This window comes from Giraffa tippelskirchi, chromosome 1, assembly GCF_054371585.1.
Source record: "Giraffa tippelskirchi isolate mGirTip1 chromosome 1, T2T-mGirTip1v1.2.pri, whole genome shotgun sequence".
Taxonomy (NCBI): domain Eukaryota; kingdom Metazoa; phylum Chordata; class Mammalia; order Artiodactyla; family Giraffidae; genus Giraffa; species Giraffa tippelskirchi.
This window is the reverse complement of record NC_137275.1, coordinates 56,725,313-56,746,075: the sequence shown is the minus strand read 5'-3', so window position 1 is coordinate 56,746,075 and position 20,763 is coordinate 56,725,313. Positions and strand designations below refer to the sequence as shown.

Here is a 20,763-nt window from a genome sequence, read left to right as displayed (position 1 = left end):
AAGACAGCAAATATAAGTATGTTGTAAGGATACACACAACATTTAAGATAGTTCAAAAGTCCTAGTCATATTTCTAAAGATTTTATAATAATGAAATGGGATCAATCTCGCTGTTAACAACATAATGATACCCATTTTCTGGATATAGTTAAGGATGTGGAATCTACACAAATGATATAATCAGCAAACACAATCACATACCATTATTCTTATCTTTTACTCAAAAGTATAGTGTCCTCACATACCCTTAACATTCTTATTGAAGTAATGAATCTGACTACAGTAGAAACAGAGATGATAAGGCCAAAAATTGAAATTTGAAGATAAATTAGGTCAGAGCTGTATTAAAATTACAAATAGAAAATGTATATTTAGCAACAAAAATTAAAAGTGAAGTGACAGAATATAAGAAGATAATAAAGTTGTTATTTTAACTACCTTTAGCCAAACATCAAGGGCTAGGTTATTTGGGTCACTATTATAACCAAAAGACACACTATGTGAAGAAAACACAAGGGAGGGAATAGAAAGCATAAGATGTCACTATGTAAATTGACAGAATAATGTGACGAAGATTAACAAAGAACCAAACAAATGTATGAAGAATATTTTGAGTTGCTTTTTTCAGAAATTCCCTTATGTAATCACTTAGAAAGTCACATCCATCACTCATTTTTAGAAAAAGATCATAATGGAGAAATGATCATTTCAAAGTTAAATTTGCCTCAGAATAAAACCTGCTGAGTAAATTTATGGGGCAAACATTAAAAATGTACTTTGAAGAGCTGTTCATAGTTATTTTAACAACAGGCTTAGAAAAGCTTATTTCCAATTTTTCTTCCTTATGTTTAGAGCTACATAAAAATGCTAGGGAAGAAAAGATACAGTTGACATTTTTACTTTTCCCTGTGTTTGTATAAACAACTCTCCGGGAAGGACACATTTTAAAAATTAAAAAAGCAAACACAAAGAACGCACAGAGTGTAGCCAAAAACAAGAATAGCTCAGAAAATCAAACAGGGATAAGACTTAAGAGGCTGTCAGAAAACTACTTCGGAGAAGTTTTGAATGGACTGGAGAAAAACTCCAGCAAAACAACAGGTTTTTTCCAAACTGTTCTACTTTTTTTCTGAATTGCTTTATTTTATAGACAATTCTTTTCTTATTTTAGCAATACTTACTTCTACTTAATTAGAAAGTGTTCAAGACTCATTTCTTTACTGTAGTATGAATACAAATGATAAAACTGCAGAATGGTACTCATACTTTATCCAATAACAATATAAATAGTGCTGCACAAGATTACCCTTAGGCTCACACAATCCTTTGTTTCATATCTGAAACTCTCTCCAAAAAGCAAGAATCCAAGAGAACCAACTGCTAATGAGGCAATTTTTTTTTAGTGTTATTGCTAACTCCTCTGGAGGCTGCATTAATTACTTTGGGTCAAAATGGAGGAAACACTTTCTTACGGAATTAATGTCACAGTAGTGGGCTTCCCTGGTGGCTCAGACAGTAAAGACTCTGCCTGCAGTGTGGGAGACCTGGGTTCGATCCCTGGGTCAGGAAGAATCCCTGGAGGAGGGAATGACTACCCACTTCAGTATTCTTGCCTGGAGAATTCCACGGCCAGTGGAGCCTGGCGGATGGGTTCACAAAGAGTCAGACACGACTGAGTGACTAACAGTTTCACTTTTCACTGGTACTAGGGGATCTGTGCATTTTAATGAAAGCCTTTCCTCATCTCCCTCATATGGAATGATAGCTCTGACAATTTCTCTAAATTAGGTGTGTGTATTTCAGGAATGAAGTGAACTTAGGGTTTTACTAATAAGAAAGCATTCACCTCATACTCTGAGTGTACCTACAAAGAGAATTTGTTTGACTCACTTGTCTTATCTACACTGGTACCCTGAATCCACTATAATTACTAGTTATTAGAAGACAAAGCCAGCTTCAAAAAAGTCCAGTGAATATTCATCAAACAAGGAAAGGTACCCTGGAAAAGCAGTAGTACAACCTGAACACACAAATCCAATATGATGCAACCAAGGAAAGTAAGGAAGATCTAGAAAAGTCAACTTAAGACATAAATTAACATGTTATGAAGTGCACAATAGAAACAGTCCCACTAGTGCAATCATCCAAGAGCATGCAAAGCAAAAGCATATAAGAAATAACTTATAATTTCAAAAGCATAATAGAATCATTAGGGAGTCTGAATTTTCTGTTTATTTTAGTATTTATTTTGACTTTAAATGCTCCCTTTGAAATCCACTAGTATTTTCAATAGTGCTTCATAAATGAAAACTGATTTCAAAAAGGACATTGTGATAAGATTAGAACTGACTTTTCCATCTATGTTTTGAAAACTTTACGTTAGCATACTTTGGCATTTTGTACGTGTCCTGCTACAGAATTTCACAACTGTTTTATCTAGGGTTTTTTTCCCCATTAGTTTTACTTTGCTTCAAATAGGAATTTGAAAATAAACACAACAAATGTTTACTTACAATGAAAGTTTTTGTTTTGTTTTGTTTTAATTTTTTAAAATTGGAGATCTAACTATTACTACTCACTTGAGTGTCTTTCCACTTGGTAATAAAGCTATTCTCTATGTCCATTTGTTTGACTTGGTCTTCTTTAACCTGTTTAAAATATAATTTGGGACATTCTAATAAAATACAAGGAATGATGGTACTCATCCTCACATAACTTTCTTCAGGAATTTAAAGACTGACATGTTAAAAATAAATGAGAATGGCCATCTTCATCAGCGGGGGCCCACACAGCTAGGGCAGATATAAAGCCAACAAGATAGAGGCTCATAAAGTTCAGAATATCTTATGATGATACCACTTTAGGCTACACATTCCATCAGTGGTATCCCCTTTGCTGAGGTGCATTAATAAGCAAAGGGGCTGATGAAGGGTTCGACAGAGTTTATGTACGTTGAGAGAAAAGACTTCTTTTATCAGAAATGTTTATTAAGGGCTTATGACGGTTCCACCATTTTGGTTAAAGTTGGACTTAACAAAACTATGTAGATAAACATTTTTACTATATAACAGTACAAAAACAGAAAATCAAGAAAGCATGCAAAGCCACACATTTTTTTTCAAAGTCTTTCATTTGTCAGCATCAGAACTATTGTGAAGACGTTGCTATTGATCAAAAACAGTGGACACATAAAGGAAGAGATAAAAAGGAGATCAAGGAGCAAAGAGAATTCAACAATTGTTCATTCCTACATAAATTAAGATATGAACTTCGTTATTTTATTAAAATATACTTTCTTTTCCTTTTTTAAGCAATCTTCTGATGAGTTATTATAAGAATGTATGAACTACAAAAGTTAACCTATTCCATTAACCTATTTGATCATCTGGTAAAGGCACAATTCTGGAAAACAAGGGGTCTTGTACAAGACTATTTAACAGAATGCCCAGAAAGGTTTAATGACAACATTGAGATGGCAGAAACAGTCAGGCAGTGGAAATGGACCTTTGACCCAGGTCCCCTACATCCCTCCCACCATATTCAAATCCTAGGCTTATTTCCTCTGTTTTTACTCCTTTGAAATAAAAAATTATCCCATTCTAAGAGTTTTCTGATGAAACATGAAAATATGAACTTCATAAAATAGCAAATTGAAAAGTCAAATAATTAGAGATGACTTAATAAAAACCACAGAATATTACTTCAGAATTTTTTTTCCAATTCATGCACAACTAAATGAAAACTCTAAAATGCTTTCAACTGCAAAATTTATCAGCCTGATGTAATTTACTGAATTTGTGAATTTCATAATTTCACACCTCTAAGTAGACATACTTAATGCATATACATACTGAGGAAAAAAACATAAAAACACTATAAATAGAAATATTCTGTGCAACAGACACCAGATGGTAAAAACGCTTTAAAAGCAGCCAAATTTAAATGAATGGCTATAGCTTAAAATGCTAGTTATGTCTGAAAAGTGAAGGATCATGTACCCATCCTTTATTTTACTTTTAAATATTCCTAAAGACATGAATAAAGACATCCTAAAATATATATTTTTGTTTGCAAACAATAACATCAAAACTATTTTAACAAGGGCAGGATATAAAATATTTACCTCAAAAATTTCAACATAATTATTAATTAAGTCCTCGATTACATTCACTTCTTCACTAGTTTGTCCATTAGTTTGAAACAAACAGGAGGAAAAAACCAAGGCCAAATTGTGGGCACTCATGTGATTGATTTCTGAGCATTTCTGAACCCTGTTAGAGAAAAGCAGTGCTTGTTACAACACATTTCTATGTGAAAATTTCATAAAACTTATGTCTTCATGTTCATTTATCCTCTTTTATTTTTTAAACATAAACATATTGCAAGTCACATTGCAAGTCACTGATACTAAAGGTGGAATGGTGATTTAAAGAAAAATACACTGTTCTTTCTTCCAGGTATCCTTCAAGTTTAAGAACATTAGAAAAGACTACTGTCAAAGACATTACCACAAGTTACAAAGCAGTACTTGATCATCGATTTAGAAGAAGGACCACCCCCCACCCCCAATATCCAGACAGTTCTACAGATGGGACAACCTGTAGCTAAGGCATAAAGATGTGCTTGTAGAAAGGTGTCAAATGACTTGTAGGATGGAAGCATAAATAAAAGAGGGACAAGGGGCAGTAGGTAAGCAGGAAATAAGGCAAGAATGGCAAATTGGGAGGCATAAAGTAAAGAGTTCCAAATTCAAGGTTCAGGGCAACTGTTGAATTTCCCAGCACATCCTTATCAGGTGAGAAAATGCCTGGTAGAAAGTGTTTGAATGGTTATTCAAAAATAAGACACCTCTCAGAAAGCAATCACTTTTTACAATGAAAAGACATGAAAAGAGTCAATTCTCCCCATCAGTAGGCTACAACACCAGTTTTACAAAGAACTTTCAAGTATTCACGAATGTTTAAGTTCTAAGTAATTAAGAAAAAACCATAGCCGTCACCCCAATAAAAGGAAATTTACAATGATAAAAATGCAGAACTCTAACTGATGCCCATGGAAATTTCAGTTATTTCTATCACTGACTGTAGACATAACAGCTGCTCAATTGCCTAATTACATTTGTGAATTTCTAAAATACCTGCTAAAAAAGGGAGATCAACTCTATCTAAGGAATAAAACAAGACTAGGTAGGTACACCTGACTATAAAGGGCAAAGATTCTAGTAGGTATGAGAAAAATAAGGAAATATGACAGCAATATATATGATAGTGTAAGAAACTCACAATGAAATACCAAATTGCATAGGGGAGACAGAGCAAGCTTGATCATCATGTATGATTTATAAGATGCAAAAGGCATTGCAAGTTAATAGAAGAGGGTGTCATAATTGTGAGCATCCCTCTCAAAACCACTCTGTACTTTTTTTTAATCACACTAGACTGTAAATATTTAGAAATTTTATCTGCAAGTCTGCCTCTAATACTATTAGAATCTAAGCATCTCACAGTCAGAGACTTTGTGTTAATCATACTGCGGTGGTAGTGGTTTAGTTGTAAGTTGTGTCCAACTCTTTGTGACCCCATGGACTGTAGCCTGCCAAACTCCTCTGTCCATGGGTTTTCCTAGGTGAGGATACTGGAGTGGGTTGAGGAGTGGGTTGCCATTTCCTTCTCCAGGGGATCTTCTGACATGGCGATTGAACATGCCTCTCCTGCTTGGCAGATGGATTCTTTACCACTGAGCCACTAGGAAAGCCCCTAATCACACTGCAGTGTGTAACATAAATATATATAGTGAAGGGAATTAAGTCAATATTAGTCATGGAGGAAGTGATCTATTATCTACTGCATGGATAGAATTAAATGCTAAATCAATCTGATTTTATCCACTCTGACCTCTCAAACTTTAATGACTCTATCAAATATTCTCATCTCTCCTGAGCATTCTCTTCTAGCACTTATCATGTCTCTGGTTTCTGCCACTGCCTGAATTACTGGCATAAATATGTCCACTATGTATTTTCTTTTTATTCCTTTATTTCCCTGCTCCCACACTAGTATCTGCAAGTGTCCCATATTCAGCCTTACTCTCTTCCCACTCAGGTTTTCTCATCAGAAGTCCACAGAAATTGTGTCTTAAGTAGGTTTCTCTGCCTCTGTTCTAACCTCTTCCCAATCAATCCCAGGACATGGGTTATTATCCTAAAACAGATTGGATCAGTCACTCCTTATCACATAAAGGAATGAAATCCAAATGTTTTTGCACCATGAACAGAGCCTTTCACAGCCTGATGCCAGCCAGCTACAAACCATCTCATCTTCTAGCACACGTTTCCTGAAAATATCCCTCACTCATGTCTCGTACTTAATTTTCTGTCATGCCCAGTTCATTTATCCTTTTAGATCTGAAGCATCACCTGGATCTCAACACACAATGATGTATCACTCGATCCTTCCTCTTTAATTTCATGTCATATACTAAAATTCTCTGTTTTGAAATCTGTGCTGACAGTGTTGTGTTTTTCTAAAATGTATAAAATGTCCTGCAGCATCCCTGTAAGTCCCCATCCCCACTGTGATGTCTCAGGGTTTCTTGGTGCTATTTGGAAACTGCAGTCTTAAGACTATTTTTGTTATTCATGTACTATTAGCAATCATTTCTGTTCACATGGACTCTTTTTTTTTTTTTCACATGGACTCTTAATGGGCATTGTATATAGTAGGAGGGAAAATAAATATTAAACAAAGGATAGGAAGTAGCTCATTATCTGAAATTCAAGTATGAATTAAGAAGTTTAAGAATTATATGCAACTCAATGTTTAAAATATTAACTGATAATTGTAGCAGCAGGTGACATATTGAAATTTGTGGAGAAAAAAATCTGTCCCAGTGTCTCTTAGGCATAGAGATAGGACCGTACAGTATACTGACTATATTTGTATGACACAATAAGAAAATCAGATGCATAGTAATGGAGTTTACATGCATGAGAAGTAGTGATTGGAAAAGAAAGATAAAGACAAAAGACAAATTGTGGAGATTTAGGAATCTAAACTTCAACTAAGGTATTTTTAGTAGAATTCAGCTTCACAGAAATTTATTCAAGGGAATACTGCATCCATCCAGGAAGCTGCCAACAATATATTCCTTAAGCAATATTTACACTGATTTAAGTTTTTGTAATAATTCTTGCTCATAGCAAAATAAACAAACTTTAAGTTTGTTGACTTAAAATGTTATTCCCAAACACCCTGATTTTTCAGATGTCATTTCTCAAGCTACCATTTTATTCCTCCTAGCCTCCCAAATGCAGGGGACTACATGCCCTGACATAGAAAATGGTTTTGACTTTTGCAATTTCCCTTATCTAGTCAATAGTCTGACATCAAAATGTTTTAAAATTCTTGTTTAAGTACCGGATATATCTGAGAAGGTGATATATGATTATTTTTAATCCATTTAAGAAATTCTCCAGGGCTATTTATTTGAAATGTATTTTAATTGCATTAAGAGACACCAAACTGATAGTTTATAGGAATTCCATTTTGAAAGCATTCTTAAGATATGGTGAAAGATTTACATTCACAAATAGAAGAAGGTTAACCACAGCACCTTAAATTAAAAAAAATTATGACTTACTGAGTGCCATATTTGAAATATCTAGAAAAGTTCATGAATCCACCCACCTGTAAAGGTGTTCAATTATAGCTGCCAATGTTGCTCGGTTCACCCCAGGAAGAGTACGTATAAATGCTCCATACTTTTTAATTCTTTCCTTGTCATCTTGGGTATCTAGAAGTTAAACACACACACGTGAAACTTTAGGTCTAACTAATCATCTATATTACCAATTTGCCTTTTATCAATATTTTAAAACAATATTCACAACTGTATTTCACTGACACAATCAAGTTTCAAAACAGAAAACACTCAAACTTCTCTAATTCTGGAAAAGTATTTGATATTTACATAAACATTCCATGGCTATATGTCATAGCTCTTATATTTTGTAATTAAAAATATAGCACTTTTAAAACCCAGGTCTGTATTTTATCTTCAATGCTACATTCCACTGAACTTCAACTCAAAGGATTATTTTCAAGTAGTAACAAATTAGCCTACAAATTGAAGAGATAAGCCAAAAGTATTTTAACTATAGCTATGGAAAGATCTCACAATTTGTTATTAAAAATGACATGTCTGACCATTTTTTCTTGTTAGCATCATAAAAATCTTCCCTAAACTCTGAACCATTCCAGAACTGTCAACTGTACATTAACCCCACAGATCCATGCAAAGGGCCTTTCACCAGCCCTGGAAACTTCAGTTCTTTGGAGAAGGTTAGGGGGGCAGTGGAATAAGTTATGTGTAGGCCCTGGTAACAATGATACAGATTGAGAGGAGGATAGATCCTTGGCTTTTGTCACGGTTAGAACTTAGTCATGAAGAGGAGGACAAGAAGGAACTACTCTCCTCCCCTCTCCTAACCCTAAGAAGTCAAATACTTAAAAGCAACTGCACAGGAACCTCCAAAGTTCTAGAGTCTGGAGGTTGTGCAGTGGTGGTCTGGTCTAACCTATTCTTTCATAGGGAAATAAGAGACCTCTCTTCAAATAAATAGCTTGTGCTGACTCTGTAACTCAAGGGGATTGTACTTATATATTCCCTCTCAATTCCCAACTACCTTTGGAAACAAGGCTTTTTCATTTTCTGCTTAGCCCTACACATTCTATTCACAGAAAGCCAGTGGCACATTAATGATTCTTTCAAAGTACATAGTCACTTGTAAAGGGCATTCGGATCCCTGGGAAGGTAAGATATTCTGTGACACAGTTTTGAAGTACCCTCCTATTTAAAACAGGAACTGATAGCTCGTTTGTACTGATTTCACCTGCACGCTAGATCTATAAAAGTAAACATGGTCATATCGACTTAACTATGCTGAAGGATGACTGTCTAAAAGCAAGAGGGGAAGACACCCCAGTAACATTCAAAGACTATAATAGAAGTGAATTGAGAATGATAATTCTTGGTCTAATCCAAATGTTTCCCCTCATGTCTTCCAGTTTCTAACTGTAGAGGTAATTGTATTTATTTAATTAAATGCAATTAATACTACACTACTATGCTTATAATAAGCACATGCTAGTATAGCCTATTTTCACAAATCTTTTTTTTTAAATTAGTTTATTTTCTATTTTTTAACTTTACAATATTATATTTGTTTTGCCATACATTGACGTGAATCCACCATGGGTGTACATGTATAAGAATAAAACAGATGATATTTTCAAAATGAAGTTTGAGTAACTGAAAAGGAAACTGAAGATAGATTTTAGGTCATATAGAAAATACAACTATTCAACCAGTCACAGCCTTCAGACAATTGAATAGCATTTTTAGAAGAAGAGGTCCTATATTATATAAACAGGTACTATGCAACTGTAGGAGATTCTTTGCCTTGGGCACACAAGACCCAAGAGAGCTCTCCAATGAGGTCATCCAGCGAGTTCTGGTTTATTTCTGTCAGATCCAACAAAGGGTACTTTCTGACAGGTCAGGGTGGGCTATAATGGATCTGCAAGCAAAGAACTTTCAACACCAGTAGTCGAAGCCTTCTCAAGGTAATTTCTCAGGGATTCACATCCAAATGGAAGGTGAACACACTCCTCTCTGACACATGCTATTTCTCAACCACCTTCTCCTGTAGTTTAACGACGAAGACCTCTTTGTCATTAAATTTGACAACTTCAGCAAAAGCATATTTGTCATAGATTTTTGATGATTGATTTTACAATAAAGGCAAATTGTAAGTCTCTATAAAATAGAGGTACTATAAATAATTTCATGGTTATGAATTACAATAAAATCTTAAAACAAAAATGAGGGTGGCAGGGCAGTTGTGCTTAAAAAGATGTATTACCTAATTCTATATTCCAGAAAATTATTCAATCAACTCTTCTTGTGATTAGAATTAAAACTATTGATTTGAAAAACATAGGAAACAAGGAAAAGACTTCTGAATTAAGTAGTTACATTATGAAATTTTATTTTAATAACAATACTACTCTCTTCTTGCTGAGACAAAAAGGGTCAATCTTGGGATTCTTTTTCAACTACAGATGTTTTGTGGCATTTCAAAATTAATCTCTTCGAATATCATATTTGTTTTAAATTAAACAAATACTTTCAATGGAAGAAACTATTTCTTAACAGAAAAACATCATATAGTCAATTCAAAGGTCATTTTCCAAAAAAATTCTCAAAACAGGTCAAATGTACAAGAGAAATGTATTAGTAAATTATGGTATAATTCAGTGATACATTTTAAAAACTTGGGAAAAATGAAGATTGAAAATCATCAGTTTGAAATCACTGATATATGGGAAATATTTTAGTTTATTAATAAAGCTTATATATAAACCATAGGTGTCGGGCAAAGATTATGAAATAATGTGAAAAATGAAAATAGCTCTATTAGAAATCTGGGATTAAAGGCAATGTTTATATTTAAAAATATGTATTATCATGTTTCTAAAAAAAGAGTTATTTTGAATTAATTGAGGTAAATACAGGCTTTACTGAAATCAATTTGACCCATTATCTGATTTAATAGGGCTTCCCAGGTGGCGCTAGTGGTAAAGAACTCACCTGCCAATGCAGGAGACATAATAGATATGGGTTTGATCCCTGGGTGGGGAAGATCTCCTAGAGGAGGGCATGGCAACCCACTCTAGTATTCTTGCCTGGAGAATCCCCATGGACAGAGGAGACTGGTGAGCTACAGTCGATAGGGTCACAAAAAGTCTGACACAATTGAAGTGATTTAACACACACGCAGCTGATTTAATAAACTGTTTTTCTAAGATCATTTCTTAAATAAGTTCTCTTAGAGTGTAGCAAAGATATTTTACCTCATTAGACAGAATCTGAAAAAAAATGAAGAGTAAAAAGGTCTTTTGTCATGTAACTCTAAAGAGGCAGAATGAATGAAAAAGGAAAGCCAAAGAGCTATAAGTTAAAACTACATAAAACCAATGTTGTAATAAACCTTTCATTTTAATCTTAATGAGAAATTAATAGCCTACATGGACTTGACTATTAACCCTTCCAAAGTTAAGGCAAAGTAAGCACTAAGAAATCTACCAAAAACTAAATATTATCATAAAAGACTTTAGCAATTACCACCATAAATTTCTTTTGAGGCACATATAACAGCTATTTTACAATTTCTGTTCTAAGCCATTATGTACACTGTTCCTTTCAATTAAATGTTCAGATTATCAGAGGAGATTTAAAAAATCTATTATCAAATGGGAAGGCAAGCCTTTATTCTGTAATTTACGTATTACCTAAGGCAGAGATCCAATAGGGGTAGAGCTCCTTAGTGAGAAGGGCATCATCAATGTCAGAGAGAAAACTCTTCAATACACCTGTCACATCTTCAAGTTGATGTTTTCCAGCCCTCAATTTAAAGCTTCTTGCATCCTTTTTGAAACTCTCCAGGAGTTCACTTACATGTAACGGATCACCATTCTTTTGATAGATATTTTTGTATCCTAAACCTTTGTGAAAAAAGAAAAAAAGAAAAAGATTATATGAAAAAAGTCTCAGGTCAAAATCCATTTTACTATCTCAAAAAAAGAACTAATTTCTGTGTTCAGATGATGCACAAGACAAAATCATCACCTAAGAGTTCATATAAACATGCATGAGAGTAAAAAGCTCCCCACCTTGCAAATTTTATAATGTAAAATGCCAACCTGATGAACAAACTATTCCATCCTCAGCTTTTAGTAGGCCCTAGGCCAGTCCTTCCTCCAGTTCTTCATAGCATCTTTCTCAAATGTTCTTTTACTGCAAGTGCCCTTTGCTTAGTCTCTCAGAGTACAGACTTGCCTTCAGTTTCACTGACTAAGACTCTCTGGTATAAATTTTCTGAAGTCTCTACATTCATATGTGCATATTTAATTCTGTCTGTTCCACACCTTCTTCTAGATGGAAGAGTTGGGCCATAACTTTTCAAAATTACATATTGATCAAGTTTGTCACATAAAATAAGAGTAGCGGTGGTTAACTGGAGGAGGAGGCATGGTGGTGGTGATGATGATGATGATGATGTGCAAACAAATATGTTTTAATCCCTTTTTGCCCCTTCCCTTCAGGCCTCTTGCTTTTCTTTCTTCCAAAACTAATCTGAGTTTTCTATATTTATTCTTCCTACCATCTTGCATCCCTGTTGATCCTTTAACCACTTACTCTTGCTTCAGGCCTAATTCCCACTCTGTTGGGAACATCTTCCTCAAGAATATGCTTTCTAGATGCTTTTCAATTTTTATGTAATAGGATCCCCTTGCAGTGTCTAATACTCCAGTGAATCCTGGTTAAAATTCTGTTAATCTCAAGCTTTTCACGATGTTATGATCTCATCTCTTTTGGCCCCTTCCTCTATGACTCCTCTTCTAGTCTTCTATTTATTCTTCTATCCAGTATTTACTGATGATTCCAGGAAACCATCCTCAATTCTCTTCTCTGATCCCTTACAAAATTTTATATATGAACCCATCCATTTTCATCACTTCAACTAAGACATGTATATTTCTACTCAGCTTTTAATTTTGAAAATTTCAAACACACATATGCATTATATATCTAAATCTATAAATACAGGTCTCCCCAAATACAAGCCACATAGATTATACTTATACATATGAACAAATTAATTTTCCTGCCCCGTTCATTACTTCACCTCCCAATCCCAACATGCCTTTTATCTTGTTCCTATACCTCAATATGTGGCACTACCTTATCCCCAGTCATTTATAAGCCAGAACTTCTCTTTCTCACATATCACATCAAAAGAATCAATAAAAATTTCAAAAAAACTGTCACATATATTTTTCATCATGACTTCTCTCACAAAACTGTCCCCTTGCTCCATCACCTGCACTATTATAATTTCAGGCACCCAATTCCTCAGTATGTTATTGCACCTCTCTGTCCCTATTTCCACTGAGCCCTCCAGTCTGTCTTGAAAATGATAATAGAATGATCTGAGATACAAGTCTGCTGGTCTTACCAAAATGCTTAAAAATATGCATATAGCCCCCTACCACTGACTAGAGGGCAAGTTTTGGGGAAGATTGAAGGCAGGAAGAGAAGGGGACAACAGAGGACAAGATGGTTGGATGGCACCTCCAACTCAATGGACATGAGTTTGAGCAAGCCCTGGGAGATGGTGAAGGACAGGGAAGCCTGGCGCGCTGCAATCCATGGGATCACCAAGAGTTGGACATGACTGAGCAACTGAACAACAACAGAGGGCATGTTTAAAGATTTTATTATGATACATAAGACCCTGGGCTTCCCAGGTGATGTTAGTGGTAAAGAACTGGCCTGCCAATGCAGGAGACATATGAGATGTGGGTTCGATCCCTGGATTGGGATGATCCCCTGGAGGAGGGCAAAGCAACCCACTCCACTATCCTTGTCTGGAGAATCCCATGGACTGAGGAGCCTGGTGGGCCATTGTCCATAGGGTCGCAAAGAGTTGGAAATAAATGAAGTGACTTAGCATGCATGCATACATATAAGACCCTATATGAATGTCCTAACTAGTCCTCCAGCTTCTTTTATTTTCTGCTCTTCTCACACTAAGTTCTGACCACAGTTAGCTACCCAAAGTTCTCTGACTAGACAACTTCCTTCATGACTCCACACCTAGCACAGTTTCCTCTGCCTGGAATCCCTACTCTTTCCTTCTCCTAACGAGCTCCGATTCTCTCTTAAAAGAGATGGCAGGTTCCATGCTTCACCTATGAAACCCTCCATGACCACTGCTACACTGAGTCAATTTCACCTCTAAGCCATGGACACCTGGACCACCCCCTGAACCTTTCTGCCACAGAATTTTATGCACTTGAGATGTAAATGCCCATTTATTTTGATCCACAATCTATAAGCTCCTAGAAGGGAAAGATCATGTCTTATTTTCTATATACAGTAGTTACACAGTACCTCAGAGAACTCAGTGGATACTCAGTAAATGACCACAATAGAAGAATCAGCAAGTTCTACCAAAAAATTAATTAAGTTTCTGAGATACCATGTTCCTAGTTGAGTGAATTTCTAACAACTAGTACAAGGTAACTCAATGTGAATCTGAACCCAATTTTGTTTACAAAAATTAAATATATCCCCCCAAGAACTAACTGCTGTAACTCATTAAAAAAATTAAAGCTCTAAGAATTATGCTGTGAATTTTGTCAGGTTCAGATTTTGACACCACGAGCAAAAAAATTCAGCTTTTAGATTTTATACCAAAGATTAGGAAATTCGAAATAATTATGATCATAAAGGCCCTGAGTCAATCACCTGCATCCTATAATCAATGGGAATTTTCTAAGTTTCTATCAAATCTTCCCTTCTGCCCATGTTGGTAATATTGAGGTTTTCACATATTTTGCTCATTAAAAAAACAAAAAGCTGGAAAAAACATTGAGTCTTTTATTGGCTTTATTACTTTAATATGGAAGCTAATGTACCTTATGCTAAAGCTACAAGGTAATTATAATATATGAAATTTAGTTGAAAACAATCTAATGCTTAATGATTTTAAATGCAAATAAACACCACAAAGAAACTTCTGATTTCCCTAGAGAAACATTAAATTGGATACACTAGGAGCTAGTCAAGCTATTTTAATCATTTGTCAGCTTAAGAAAGACCTTATACCATTATGAAACTAACATGATGTGAAAATTTCCAATGAGGTTATGATCTTGCTAAAATGTAAGATGTGTGCAATTTATTTATACTTGCACAATGCAAGTGCACCAATACTGGATTACTAATAAATGAAGATGATAACCTTCCTCCCCCATTTTCAAACAAACAGATGATGACAGTTGATAAGAAAAATATAACCATACTATCAAGGAACTTCACAGAATAATCCCACATAATGTGATTACATACCTATTTGTAACAGGTATATAATTCAAACACAAATTAATATTCAAACCTGAATATTAATGATAATCTTACTTGTATTACACATGAAATGAGTGAAATACTTAAAATGGCACTCTCCCTAGGAGAAAACAGATTAATATACACATATTCTAGACTTAATTTTCCCTTATTTTTTTTCATAGCATTTGTTATTTCTGGCATTGTGTTCATATCAGTTCACTGTTAGTTCTCATACTGGAAGGCAAAATTTATGGTTCTTTCACTCTTTACTACCACTGCTCAATTTCCAGTACTAAGCTCAGCGGCTGGCACACAATAGACAATAAATAAGTAAAAAAAAACTCATAAAACAGTGTTTTTCTACAGCTCTCTCACTGATTACACTTTCTTTTCAAATTAAAAATACCCAAAGATACATTTAAGACTAGGAGAACAATGAAAAGTTAACACAGCTTCCAAAATATAAGATAAACCATTTTACTTTTTTTCTGCATGTACCATCTAAATCAATGCCTTTTATAGACAGATTGAAAGAGAGAACATATTTTTACATTAAAAATATAGTTAAGCAATTTATTTATTTATCTTTTAGCATATTAAGGCAACATGTAACAGAAGAAATTTTAAGAATGAGCAGTAATCTGAAAATAAGTGAAAATAATAAACATATACTTCATTTACTTTTTAGGCATGTGTAAAATACTGCCACAGCATGTTAAATTAAAATGAAGCCTGATTCAAGTTGGCTTTAACCTGCCAACTATTCATAAAAATGTTGTTACAATTAAGTCAAACCAGTACAATTAATGACCACGTTTCTTAATATAAACATGTGACCAAAAACATGTTAAAGGGAATAAATACACAAACACTTCCCATGCAGGCCTACAAAAAGTAGTCTTTTACACATTGTTCCATCATTTACCACTTCTAAAACACAGTCACCACTACATTCCCCAAGGCTTTACTGTAAAGTTATAACCTCTTAAAAGTACAACCTTTAATCATTTTTTAAATATACATTTTACAATATAGATTCTTCTAATATGTCATTTAAAATTTTTATGCATGTAAAAGAAGAAGGAATTTGTAAGGGCATGTGATATAATTTAAATGAACTTTACTGTGAGAAGGAATGGCATTTAGGCTGAAGAGGGACTACACTTTTGATTTTCACTGATGTACTTAAAATACAAAGGGATCTCATTCAGTCCAACGTAGGTACTATTTCAAAACTGTAAGAATGCTACTACGAGTTCTTGGGGTTGAATAAAAACTCTGATACTTACCATACTGTGTAACAAATGCTATACAGCTGTTCACGATAATGGGAACGTCATTTTTGCTGAGCTGCTGGTCTTGTAATGCATTCCCATCTGTACCTGCTGCTTTTTCAATTGCAGTATGCCAGACTGTGAAATCCAACTTGGTATGCCCGTGGATGTATAATGTTCTGTAAAGTTTGAAAAGTATTTCAAATGATAATTTTGGTTTTTTTTAAAGCCTTACTTCTAAGAGAATATCCTTAAATCCATATAAATGTGATCTGATCTTATCCATCAGAAGAAAACCCCTCTGTCTACTACCAGCTTCCACTCACTTGATCCCTCTTTTGCTTTGGAGTCACATGTCTCTCTCCATAGAGCCCAGAAAATTCCCTGAATTTGTGGTATTAATGTCCTCACCTATTTTTCATTCCCTCTTTCATTCTGTTTCTGAATAACTGAACTGAAACCCTTCCGGCCAGCATTACTTGTAACTTCTCATGGATATTTGGGGGTTTATTTTTTAAGATTTTAGAACTGTTTGATGACTTTAGGACTGTTCTACCTTTTAAAGGTAAAAAAAAAGAGAGCGAGAGAGGGAAAACAACCACCCAATTCAGCTTTGGTAGAACAGTTCTTCCTGGCTTTTCCTCCTATCTTTTCTGGTCCCTCAGTTCTTTCCCAAACTCACTTTCTCTTTCTAAAAATGAACTTGTAACTTCAGTGCACTCACATGAACTGCAAAGACTCTCCAAGGGACATGCCATTCAGGCCAGTGGTTTCATCCCCCATACATATAAGCTAGTAACTCTCACATCTCTATCTCTGGTTGAGAACTGTCTCACAAATCAGATCTCCACATGATTGAAAAGCAAGAGCATAAAGAAGTTAACAGAATGGCAATCAATTCCTAAACTCAAGTTTTAGCTCTGCACTCACTTCCTTTATGACCTTGGACAAGTTATCAACCTTCTTTGGTTGTCAGTTTCATCAATGGCAAAATGAGGATAATTATAGCACCCACTTCAGCACTCAATAAATGTGGTATTAGTAACCAATAAACCACAATACTAATTAATGTTAATTCCACAAGCATCTCAAATCTTTATCCCTTCTCATACCAAACTGGTACTACATTCTCCACTTATCCCACCAAGAATTTAGGATTCATTATTGTAGACTGATCCCCCCATCCCCACCCCACCCCTGACATATGAACTCAGTCACAGAATTCTGTCACATCCAGTTCCCTGACATACTTGCTTTGCCTCCTCTTTATTTGAACACTGCCCTCCTTCAGGGCTTTCTATTGCTCCTTAAAGTCACTTAAGTCCCTCCAAATAAAATTCCTTTCCCAATTCTCCACCTTCTCCCCAAGACTGCCAGAATGATCTTTTTAAAATACAAAGCTAATGACATCACTTCCTGATAACTGTCCTTCCATGGCAGTTCTGGAAGTTTCAAGATTAAAAGGTCTTCAAGATCTGTCCTGTATTTTCCACTCCAACTGTGCCATTCGCAGGAGGAAGGGAGAAAGGAAGGGAAGAAGAAAGAAATTAACATGTTCTTCTCTTTGCAATAAGCATTTCCTGCTCTCTGACTGTTTAGTCCAGCTCCTCTCCCACTGGTGTATTCTAGGTAACCCTTTGTGACCCTCCATTCCTATCTGCCTCCATCCAATGCCTCTGGTGTAACAGGCATTCTTCTTTAATCCTAAACACCCACTCCACCCTCCATCACATCAACTGTTGTGTCTGTGTGAACTGTCACAACAAACACAAACAGTCACCACAAACTTCATACAAGCAAACAAAGAAAGCATTTCAGTATCAATAGCCTTTAGCATAGTGCCAGATATTTAGTAGATTCATTATTTAGTGGATGCATTGTTTTAAAGTTCTATCACTAGATAAAAACTTTGATTTGAAACACAAATTAATCATTGATGCATTTAAGTATACTTATACTAAAGTAAGAGGAAGTGGCAACCCATTTCAGTATTCTTGCCTAGATAATCCCATGGACAGAGCAGCCTGGCGGGCTGCTGTCCATAGGGTGGCACAGGGCCGGACACAACTGAAGCCACTTAGCACGCGTGCATACCAACGTACAACTATTTAATTTTGATTTCAGACTACAAAATGGCTACTTTGGATTCAATCTGAAGAGAAAGGAATGAACTTCATGAACAATCGGTCGTTTTGGTTTCTCTTTTGAGGGGACTGAGAGAGGTAATCTTTTACATTCCTGGTAATTCATTGGCCCTAATTTAAGGAGAAAACAACAGTCCTTTCTTTCCTTTGGTTTCTTTTCTTGAAATGCTCCTCTATGAAGACAGCTACTAGGACCCCACTCCACTCAGCTCTAACACCTTCTGAACCTGCCATAACTACATCTTCACTGACACTGATGCCCATAATCTTCATCTCTTGCTTCCTGACATCTTTATTTATTGCTCTCATTTTCCACACCCATCACAGCAGCTCAGATCTCAAGGTTTTGTCATTTCCTTTTTGAAGAATTCTGACACCTGCTTTAATACTGACATGCTTTTGCCTTTTCATGGATCTCACGTCATGTTTTACTCAAAAGCATTCTACTGCTGGGTTTATTTATTTAAACGAAACTATCTAACTTGGGTAATTTCCCTGAGACATCAAGCTCCTACATTATGTAGGCTTAATCAAAATTACAGCTTATTAAATTCAGGAGTTTAAAAAAATATATTTTAACTTTTCTTGAGTCTCAGTTGCTTTTTTTATGTGATAATTAAGCTCTGAATAGGTGACAAAATCTTTGAAAAGGTGTGCGTATAAACAAACAACGACTGGTATTTGAGCAAGCAGTTCAAGAAACCCCAAAGGCAATGGCCTGCCTACAATAGCAGTATAATTCTGCCATTAACTGTAAATGTTTCAAACTTCAAATTTTCTTTCTAGTCAGAAGAAATGTTGTGATGACAGGTTTAACTGTCTGCTTGTGAACTAGTGAAGGGTAGAATCAGTAATGACAAGTTAACTCCCAAGTCAACTTGTCAAAGGCTGAATCCTAAAATACATCATCTTGTGCAGTAGATGTCTGACATTTAACAGCATCAGTTCAACAACTTTCCTCCCTGCTGTTACGTAAACCCTGCACATTGAATAAAGCATCAAAAGATATTTTCAAAACAAATGCTGGCCAACTTTATTACTTCAAATGTTACTGAACAATGGTTTATCATTTCTATTTCAAAGAAATAGGAATTTACATCTTGAAAATCTGAAAAGTTATTCTGAAGAACTCTAATTATAGAGAAATACATTTTACTAATTGTTCATTCCCTAAGCCTAAATTTTAAAGCCATGTTAAAAAAAATCCGTATATCCTATAATGCATCAAGATAGTTCAAGAAGACATAGAAACCAAGTCCCAAAACTAATAAAACAATTTTCTCAAAGTTGTAATATAATAACCACAAAATATAGACTATCATATTTGAGCCTAGTCTACTAACATGACCCAGAACAAATGATAGGATCTATAAATTTAGCTGTATAAAAAATGAAATCTTTATAAAGAACATTTTAAACACAACTAAAAAGCAAACAATACATTTCAAAAACATAACTAAAAAAGATAGTATCTTAGGCATTTATAAAAAATAAAAACACTGAGTCTTGTAGTATATGTTAGCATTTGTTGGCCAAAAAATACTTTATTTTGCTTTCATTTCTGTAAGATATTTTTGCTTGATAGAGTGAGTACCTTAAGCTAATAGTTTCTGATTTGGTTATTCTTTTCTCCCAACACATTAAAAAATTTCATTATATTATCTCCTGGTTTGCACTGTTTCTGCCAATACATTCTCATCTTTTCCCCTATTTTTAATGTTTTTTTTTTCCTCTGGTACTTTTATTTTTCCTCACATTGGTTTTCAAGAATTTGATTATGATATGTCTTGATGCGGTTTGTCTTTATCATGCATGTTATGTTGACCTTAATATATGTATATTTATAGTTTTTATGAAATTCAGAAATCTTTGGCCATATTTCTTCAAATATTTTATATATATATATATATATTACTCCATCTTTCTCTTCTCTCATTTTACAATTCTAACTACGTTTACATAAGAATGCTTAATTTTGTCCCACAGGTCATTGAGGCTCTGCTAATTTTATTCAGTCTTTTCTCTCTGAGCTAAAGTTTTGATAATTTCTATTGTCATGACTTCAAGTTTATTGAGTTTGATTTTTTTAACATAGTCTACTCTTGCATTTAGCTGATCTAGTGAGATTTTCTTTTCAGATAGTGTATTCTTCAGCTTTAGAAGTTCCATTTGGTTCCTTCTTTAGATCCATTTTTCTATGTTTATGTTTTCCTTTACATCTTTTAATATATTTAGTAATAATTCAAAATTACTGTGTATATTCTTTGCTAATTCCACTATCCTCATTTCTAGGTCTGTTCTTATCATCTAATTTGCAGCTTTTTCATATCACCCATAATTTTAACTCTATGCTAGACATCATGAGTGTTAAG

At 34.7% G+C, this 20,763-nt stretch overlaps 1 protein-coding gene across 7 annotated transcripts in view; it reads right to left on the bottom strand.

The window, feature by feature from the left end:
- The window catches only part of ARAP2 (ArfGAP with RhoGAP domain, ankyrin repeat and PH domain 2), a 795,317-nt gene that overhangs the window by 56,287 nt on the left and 718,267 nt on the right, over positions 1-20,763 (bottom strand). For 6 of the 7 annotated variants that reach the window (XM_081527801.1, XM_081528170.1, XM_081527881.1 and 3 more), the window contains 5 exons: positions 16,263-16,426; positions 11,352-11,564; positions 7,686-7,791; positions 4,124-4,271; positions 2,580-2,648 (listed from right to left, as the gene is read on the bottom strand). In XM_081527801.1, coding sequence (XP_081383927.1) covers positions 2,580-2,648; positions 4,124-4,271; positions 7,686-7,791; positions 11,352-11,564; positions 16,263-16,426 — 700 coding nt within the window. The remainder of the gene's footprint in view (positions 1-2,579; positions 2,649-4,123; positions 4,272-7,685; positions 7,792-11,351; positions 11,565-16,262; positions 16,427-20,763) is intronic. The other variant, XM_081528237.1, reaches the window with a different exon arrangement.